Source organism: Medicago sativa, chromosome 3 (genome assembly GCF_051527215.1).
Source record: "Medicago sativa cultivar Bolivia chromosome 3, Bolivia_mono, whole genome shotgun sequence".
NCBI classification, from domain to species: Eukaryota; Viridiplantae; Streptophyta; class Magnoliopsida; order Fabales; family Fabaceae; genus Medicago; species Medicago sativa.
In genome coordinates, this window is record NC_140751.1 from 96,825,780 (window position 1) to 96,835,134 (window position 9,355).

Sequence of the window (9,355 nt, forward strand, 5' to 3'; positions counted from 1 at the left end):
CACTCAGAGAGCCAGTGGCATTGATAGCAGTAGTAAGGAGGCGTTTCATTTCTTCAATGTTTGGATTAGCATCCAACATGTGTTGAGTGCTTCGAAGAATACAGAACATGGCGTTGCCATGATTCCAGAGTCTAAGTTTAAAAGCAAACTTAGAATGAGCCACCATAGCATTGTTGTACCATTCATTGGGGTCGTAGAGGAAGTAGAGGACATCATCTCCAAAAGCCTTAGAAACTTCAGAATCCTCACTGACGCGCCAATGCCTGCTATTGGTATGGCGAAAGGCGAAAAGATCTTTCCTGCTTTGAGCAGCAATCTTTGTAGCAATCTTGACTAAAAGATCATCACTCAGATTATCAATGGTGGTCATGATGATTTAAGAAAGAAAAGCTTTGAGTAAGAAGGATTTTTTCGGACGAAGACGAAACAAAGAAAAGAATGATTTTTATAAAAGGGAAAATCATATTTATAATGGAGGGAAGTTGAAAGAAGTGGCTCAATCAAACGGTTCTTCTTGCTTTGAAGATGATGACACGTGGGAGCAGTTATTCTGATGGCCAATGGTTACTTAACTTTGTAATCTGAGGGAAGTTTTAAAGGTTTTATTTTAAAAAAGGATTAATTCATGATTAAAAGGTCATTTATTTGTTTTATTTCTTTTCAACTTCCTAGGCAAGTTTAACTTGTTGGGTTAAACAAAAAGTTACTTTTTTGTTTCCTCATCATTAAAATGTCTTGGAAATTGTTCCAATCTTATTTGGATTTAAATAAAATTTAAATTCGATACAAGAAAATAAGAAAGGAATTTCGATGATTGAAAAGAAATTGTCGTTCGAAATAGAAAATGGTCCACAGATTGTTATAAAGACATTACAGACCAAGGTATTCGATAAGGCTGAAACAAAATAAAAGTCTTAGAGAATAAAATAGAAACAGAACTAAATCTCAAATGATGAGATGAGTTTCTCAATTTGGCTTTTGTATTCAGCCAGTTGGGTATCGAGAGTATGGTTGTCATTTGCAAGTTGAGCAATGGTAGACTCTAGTTCCTTGGAGAGCTTGAATTTGTTAACAGCTTCATTGGCTTCTCGATTTCTGGCTTCATCCTTAGCCAAAATTTCAGCTTTCTGAGCTTCCAGTTCTTTAATTTTGGCATCGATGTCAACCACTTGCTGTTTCGCATTGTTTCTTTCTTGCTGAAGAGTTTTAAATTTCTCTTGGAAGGATGACAGTTCGATCACAATTTGATCATGATGCGCTTTCTTCTCTGCCATTTGAGCTTGACCAGTTTTCCTCTTCTGGAAATTTTGATTAGCACTCTCCAACATTGGTTCAAGGTAATTAAACAGGTTTCGAAATTTCCAACCAGTTGGGAGAGCATCAAGTTTTTCAAATAAACTCTTGATTTCAGCGAGAGCTCCAGCATCCTTTTCAATCAACTCTAGCAAGTTGGCTTCGATGATCTTCTTTTGAAATTCTGCTAGCAGGTTGTTTTTTGAAGTCTCAGAGGGATTTCCCTTGGATGAATCAGAAGTTTGGCCAGTGCTAGTTGAGAAAAGAGTATTACTCTTAGCTATCAAAGCAAAGGCATTGAAAGGATCATCTTTGGCCAATCGATCGATTTCTTCCAGATCGATCATAGGGGCATCTTGTTGAGCAATCATCTCTGCATCACCAGGAGCATCTTGTCGAGTAGTTATGTTTGTATCTTCAGTAACAAAGTTCGATACATTATCTCCAAGGGTGGGTGCAGAATGAGATTGGTCATTGTTGAGTGATTCATCATTTACCAAGTCATCAGTGGGTGTTTCTGCCTGTTGATGTTGAGGAGGATCCACTTTAAGACCTTCTGGACTGCTAGCATCATCATGCTCATCCTCTTTATCTTCAGCAATTGGTGAAGTGGTCTTCGAAGAAGGAAGAACTTGCCCATGTTGTGATGGATTAGTTTGTTCTTGTTCGATACCCTAAAAAGAATAAGATAGATGCTTAAAAAACAGGACATTTAGAGATATTTTGTATAAAATATGGTTTCGATAAAATACCTTCGAACCATTATCACCAACATGTGAATGAGCACTAGAATGAGAAGTCTTTCGACGACGTTTGAGTGGTTTAGATGGCGAGATGGGGGGAGAACTTTCAGAAGCTTCCACTTCGACTTCTTTTTCTTGGACAAGTGATATTTGTTCTTGTTTTCTTTTCCTTCTTCCTTCAGTATGGACTTTGGGAAGTGTTACTTTGGAAGCTTCGATCTGTTCTTTAGTTATCTCCACCTCACTATCATCATCAGAGAGATCAACAGTCGCTTGTTCTTTCTTGCTCTTCGATCTAGAATGTCCTTTTGATGAAGTTGTTTTCACTTTGGGTTCCTTTGATTTAGGAGGTTCCTTCGATGCAGCCTCAGATTTCTTCGATTCAACTTCTTTAGTTTGGGAAGCTTTCTTTTTCTTCTTGTCAGACTTGCTTTTCGAAGTGTTCTGGGTGCTGGCATCATCAAGCTTTGCTTCTCCTGGAGTTAAAGGCAAAGCTGAAATATGTGATCATACAGATAAGTACTATTTCTTTTAACAATAGTATTAATGTGTTTTAGCGAAAGAAAAAATCATACCCATGATACTGGGAGTTTCGATTCGAACTTGGGACAATTCATAGCCAAGTTCACCATTATATTGGTATAAATTGCATTTAGCATAGGTTACTAAATTATTTTGTGGGAATTTGAAATTATAAAGTAACCATTTTGGGTATGGTGGCCTGAAGGCCAAAGCAAGATTACAAGATGGAAGTCTTGCTAGTCTCATTTTCTTTTCTAAAACATAAAGATATTTATTGGGTGTTCCAGGGGGAAAAATTGTCTCTGAAATTTTCTCTCGAACTTTATCTCTCAGAGTTTGAGCAGCATAGTATACTGTCCTCTTTGGATGTAAAGGGTCATATGTTGTTTGATAATATCTTTGAAATTGCTGAATTTCTTTAATGTGCGTACCTCTAGTCTTCTTGTCTTTGTTCTGCAAAGTGTGGAAAGTACTGATCAGTTGAGGCAGCAATTCATCAGGATTCCCTCGATTGGATTGGCGTATGTAATAATTTCGCCACCATCGAAAGAATGCTTCAGAGCATGCAAATGATGTTGAGAAATATGTAGGCTCGAACACAGTTGTTCTCTTGGCTTGAATTATGGATTTCCATACAGGTTCGATCAGAGGAATTTTCCATTCACTTATACTTTTGAACAAAGAGTTGGGTTTTGATTGAACCATACCAAACTGTCTAGCTACATGGTTAGGTTGATAACCATATACTCCATAAGGGCTACTAGGTGTAAGTCTGCTAGATAGATAGGTAGGGGTCAAATAAGCTTCCCATATAGCATTGATTTCTGTTTTATTGGTTTTTTTCGAAGTGGTGGGAAAGTCTTCTTTGAACCAGTTAGGTCCATATTTCCTAGTGGTAAATGGTGCCATCATAGGGGTGAAAATGGGACAATCAAGCAGGGTTTCATAAGCATTTGCAAAAAGTTGTTGTGAAGACTTGTTCCCATCGGGGTGAAACATAGCTAAGCCTATACCTTCAGTGGTCTTGTCTGAGTATGCTGATGTGTAAAAGGAAGGTAGGATCGAAGCAAGTTTTGATCCAAAAATGGCTAAAAGCCATAGTTGGAACAACCATATGGGTCCTGATACAACTAAATTTCCACCAGTTTGGGGATAATCTCTAAGATTATTAGTTGTTTGGTTAAGGGTTTCATATAAAGAACCTAGAATCAGTTTGCTTAAACAGATATCTGTTCCTTCATGTAACTGACTAGCTAGACACATGAATTTCTTAGGGACTTGGACTGACCTTGAGCAAAAAACATGCATAGATAACCAGTAGGTCAAAAAAGCTACATGTTCATCTGCAGATACTTCAGCACATTCGGTATCATGGTTGTTAGCTATAAACATACCATAAGCAGGGCTATCGAAATTGACTGAGTATTGAGAGGTGGTAACATCTGGATTAAAGGTGTATCCAGTTGGTTTTAAGCTAGTAAGGCCAGCCACATCTAAAAGAGTAGGAGTGAGCATTCCACATTTCAAGTGAAGGCTGTTGTTCGATGGGTTCCAAAAATGTAAAGCAGCAAATATCAATTCATTATGGTATTTTGGACCATATCGAGATATTTGGATGAGATCAAAAAGCCCTTTCTCCTTCCAAAATTGGCCCTTTTGTTTTTGAACTTTGTCTAACCAAGCAATATATTCGGGATAAGTTTTTGGTTCAGTCCTAATTTTGGATTTTACAAAACTTAGGTCAAAAGGACCTTTTGTGAAAATTAAAGGAGGTTGAGTTTCAATGCATGGGAAAAGAGAATTAATTTCTGGAGTTTCAGGTTCTAGAGAAATGGGGCCTAAAAATGCATGTGGAGTATCAGTACAAGGGATGATTACCTGGGTTTTCCAGATAGCTTTTTCAGCTTCATTGATTTCTGGTTCGTTCATAAAAGCAGGAGCAGCACTGGCGATTTCTTTGGTAAAATCAATGGGTTCTTCGCGATTCACATGAGAAGTTCCTGCTGCGTTCGTCATTGTTTAAGTGTTTTGGTGAGAATTTGATGAATAGTTCGTGTTTAAAGATAGGAGTTGCAGAAAATTCAAAGTTTTTCTTCGGGAGAACTTTTGGCGGAGAAGAGGAACAGTGAAAGTGAAAATGAAATGGTGAAAAGTGAAAAGAGTAAAGGTGAGTTTGCTTCTATATGGACCTTTGATCATGACACATGTCAAGATCTTATTTTGACAATTTTACCATTAAAGTGTTGTCTTTTCCAATGTTAGAGAACGTGGCCCACTAACTAAGATTGTGGGGTCAGTATTTAAAGGGAATTTGAATTAGTTTTGAATTAAATACTGACATCATTCATTTCGATGGAGAATGTTAGTTTTTTCTTTCAAAAACGTCTTTTTCTTCTTCAGAGAAATCGAAAATGGCGTTTCTGGGGGGCAATTTGTTAGCCAATATATTTTACTAGCTGTAATAAATGTGGTCAAAGTATAGTTGACCTAGATTCACAGAAGATTCGAACAGAGTGTTGTGTTGAAAGCAAATATGGGTTCGAAGATGGCAGAAGACTTCGATAAAGCAGTTTTCGAAGGTGGTTATCAGCAGTTATTCTTTAAGTCAGTTTTTATTTTAAGTTTGTTTTCAAATAAGGAAAACTGTCGACTTGTGGCAGTTGTAGTTTTAGTTTCAAAGAAATGTAGTTATTTCTAGACTTAGTATAAATAGTAGTTTTTCATAGGAAAAACAGGTCACAATTCCGTCATACAAACTTACACTCAAAGTATCCGTATGGAAGCGAGAAACGAGTCACAAGTTGCAATGTATGAATCTGTGTACCAACTTTTGTTTAATCAATGCAATTTACCCTTTGTTCTTTAAGTGTTCTTGCACTTTACTTTATCAAGTTCGATTGAGTTCAAGTGGATTGAATTCGATTGTTTTTTGTCATATTTCTTACATTTTTGACACCAAAAACACAGAATTTCTAACAACAAGAACAAACACAATATGTCCTAAGATTTACTGGTTGACCTTGCAAGTTACCATTTGTAAACCAGCGGTTGTTTACGAAAATCCAACGTAAACACACGTACATAAGAAAATAAAATTCACAACATACTTGATTCAAATATTTAACATATTTTTCTATATATTAAAAAAATATTCAATAGAAACATTATATTAATGTTGATAATTTTCATTTAATATTTTTAAACACTTGACAGTATTAACAATATAATTATTTGTTATATGATTACCGCAATGTTGTGCGACTTGTGCGGAAGCACGGTCTATGAGTACTAGTTCAATTAAAAAAAATAATCTCAAAGTAAAACAAACGTAACTGAACAATGAGCAGAAATATAAACAAGTTTCTCGCATGATTAATTAGAAAGGAAGAAAATAAACTACAAATATGATAACGATCATTTTTTTCGTTAACGATCATTGATTATTATCTCAAAATAGGATTAGTAGGGGTTTTGTTGGCAAGCGGACTAGGGTTTGAAGATAAGAATTTTTTAAATATATATCTTCAATGATTACTTTTTGGTGAAATTGTAAGCTTATAAAAGAATAAGTAACATTGCTAAAAAAAAAAAAAGGGTTAAATAAGTTTCTTGTTCTTAAAAATATAGCAAATTTTATTTTGGTCTCTAAAAAATAAATACATGATGGTTTCATCATCAAAAAAAAAAAAAAAGTTTTGCTTTTTATCTAATGGCCAGTTTATGTTCAAAATTATCATTTTTTTATGTTCAAAATGTGTTCATGTTATGTTTATATATTATGTTAAACCATTGTATTATTGTGTTAAAAGAATGTCAAAGATATGTCAAAATTATATCTACTAGGGATGGAAAAACAAAACAAAACTTTTTATGATGATGAAAACAAAACAAAAACATGTCAAAACATCTCGTTTTATTTTTTATGGACTAAAATCAAAATTCGTTATATTTAGGGACGAAAAACTTATTTAACACAATAATAAATAAGAGGTTTCGTGCAAAAATAAAAAAGAGGCAGAAGGAATTAATTATAACTAACAAGGATGTGAATGACAACTTTTTTATGATGGAGTCTTATTAAGAAAATTTGACTACTTTTGAGTTTGAATTATCTAAGATTTGTCAAATTTATCATGTAGCAAGTGCGTGAATGTGTTGGCCAATATTGGTTATTTGCTTAATCATGGTTCTTCGTTGATGATATTATGGGTGTCTATTTCCTCCGTCTTGTAGCTTTGTAGATTTTCTTTTCTTAGGCTTCAAACCCGTTGAATCCCAAAAAAAAGAATGCATAACAGCTCACATATAATAAAGAAAGAGCGTTCCAATTCAAAGGAGTCCAAAATAAACTGTAAATTGATCAAAAAAGAGCATAAAACTGAATATGATTGAACGTTTTTGAATGTCTTTTTATGAAGATAGCTTGAATTAGATCGAATTTCAGATTCATTTTTCAAACCAAAATTGAATCATACTACATACATAATTTTAATACTTATTTAATTTTTATTAGTTTGATATGTTTACTTTATTTATTATTGGTTGACTTTTAATTTTTCAATAATACTAATTTGTTTAATTTAAGAATTTTTATTTCATATGTTTCAAATCATACCCGTTATTAGGTAATGTTAACTTTTAATATATTATTATATGTTATATTATGAACCAGACTTTTTATTTTACCTTGTCCTTGTAATATTAATCCTAATAGATATTCTACAACGGTAATTTGAATACAAAAAATCAATTATTTTATCTTTGGATTAGATAATTTTTTGCCTCAAAAGTCATAGGGTGTGTTTGGTAAAAAGAAGCTATAAGCTAGCTGATAGCTGATAAGCTAGCTGATAGCTGAAAAGCTAGCTGGTAGCTGATGGCTGATAGCTTATAGCTGAAAAGTTAGCTTATTAAAATAAAAAGTGTTTGGTAAAATTAGCTGTTCAAGTGGCTGATAAATATAAAATGACGTAAAAGGACAATCTTTTTTTTATAAATCATATATACAATTTTTGTTAATTAATGTATTTCTTTTTAAATGTTTAAATTTATTTCAAAATATTTTCATCTCCCAAATGATAAATGTATTTATGAATTCAATTGAAATTTTTTATTTAACAAAACTTTCTTTTAATGAATTTTACTCTAAACTTTTATTGTAAATTTTATATAAAATTATTTATTATTGAATTAAGAGTATGTAAAAAAGAAAGTGAACAAGAAAATTTGAAAAAGATTGTGGGTAGTTTTTTTTTTAAACGTGGGCAATTGAATAAGAATGTGGGTAGTTTTTTTAATTAAAATTAAATTAAACTATATTAATAAAAGGTTAAAATTGGAAGAAAATATAAAAAGCTACCAGCTATAAGCTAAAAAGCTACTTGAAATAGCTTCTCAAAAAACGCTATAAGCTCATGAGAAAAGCTTGTTACCAAACACATCACGTTTTCATCTAACAAGCTTATAAGCTAATCCAAGAAGCTATAAGCTAGCTTTTTTGTGTTACCAAACACAGCCATAGCCGATTCAAATGGTACCTCGAATGCTCTAAGTAAAGGATCAAAAAGTAAGTTTACTCCTCTTGTAGGCTACATATAATATGATGGTTATGGTGTATTCAAAATTCTAACAATGATATAGATTATTTAGGGTTAAATAAGTTTTTTTCCCAAAAAAAATATTAAATTTTATTTTTCTTACCCATAAAATTGCATGTTTACGCCCCTAAAAAAAAAATTGCACACAGTTTTAATTCTTAGTGTTTTTCTTAATTGTTTAAATATCGTTAAATTTTTTAATAAATGTTTAGAACATTCTAAATTGTTATTTTACAAAAATTTATATTTTTCTAAATTTCAAATCTTTATTATAACCCTAATCTCGTCCTTTTTGGCGGGGCTTATTAATTTTTATGAAAAGAAAGGGATTATAGGAAATCGAACTGTGTAGCACATGACAACACTTCACAACTTTCACTGCTAAGTCTAAGCCACTCCCGTTTTTACAGAATTATTGTTGCTTTTAAAATAAATATACAGTACTAAAACCTTTTTTTAAATAGATATACAATACTAAAATCTTTTTTTAAGCCACTAACACCTTAGCGGTTTCTTTTTTGATATCAATTCCTTTTTTATGGCAAATTCCTTTTCATTATTTTTTTCTTTCGATTGCCACATAAAAGTTCCTTTTCATTTCTTTCTTTCGGTTACCACATAACAATTCCTTTTTATTTTTATAGATTTAGCAGCCTTGCGGTTATGATCGGTTTCTAGGTGCACGTTTACTGAGTGTTAGGATATTTAAGTTGAATTTTTAAGAATGTTGATAATTTGACTGATTCATATGATAATTTTATCACTAGAAACTTCACTTTTTAGTGTAATTTTGTCTGTCTCTTTGTGTCTCATATATTATATTGCCCAAAGTTATTTATTCTGCCTTTTTATTTGCAGGATTCACTACACTAGATTATAACATTACTTTGTTTTCTAACTTTGACTTTTGAAACATGTTTACTATTTTCAATTTGATTATTTTAATTGTTATTTTAACATGAATGTAATCAAATATGAAGGTTGAGAAAGAAGGAATTTGGGAACACAACCTGGTGATATTATTTGATTTTTTTTATAGGCCAAGAGAAAAGTTAGGTATCATGACGAGTCTGAAGCATCCCAACTAGGTTGACACCCAACAGAAACTTCATTCCTTTACCGCCATCCCAACTAGCAATATTATTAAAATAAAATAAAAAAGGGAAAAGGTATGTACAAGAGGGGGGACTGGGCCAAACC

At 32.7% G+C, this 9,355-nt stretch overlaps 1 protein-coding gene across 1 annotated transcript; it reads right to left on the reverse strand.

The window, feature by feature from the left end:
• Positions 1–814: 814 nt before the first annotated feature.
• Positions 815–4,574, reverse strand: LOC146942499 (uncharacterized). Its single transcript, XM_085750039.1, has 3 exons — positions 4,437–4,574; positions 2,046–2,372; positions 815–1,967 (listed from the first exon to the last, which is right to left on the reverse strand). Exons 1-3 carry the CDS (start codon positions 4,572–4,574, stop codon positions 939–941), a joined length of 1,494 nt encoding a protein of 497 aa, XP_085606165.1. The 3' UTR covers positions 815–938.
• Between the last annotated feature and the right edge of the window lie 4,781 nt (positions 4,575–9,355).

What these genes read in the sequence shown, in the direction of transcription:
- LOC146942499 (XM_085750039.1), bottom strand. Translation starts at nt 4,574, where the DNA reads ATGACGAACGCAGCAGGAACTTCTCATGTGAATCGCGAAGAACCCATT. An exon ending in AAGCTATCTGGAAAACCCAG is followed by an intron (nt 2,373 to 4,436) that starts GTAATCATCCCT and finishes CCTAAATCAAAG; the next exon opens with GAACCCAAAGTGAAAACAAC. An exon ending in TTGGTGATAATGGTTCGAAG is followed by an intron (nt 1,968 to 2,045) that starts GTATTTTATCGA and finishes TATTCTTTTTAG; the next exon opens with GGTATCGAACAAGAACAAAC.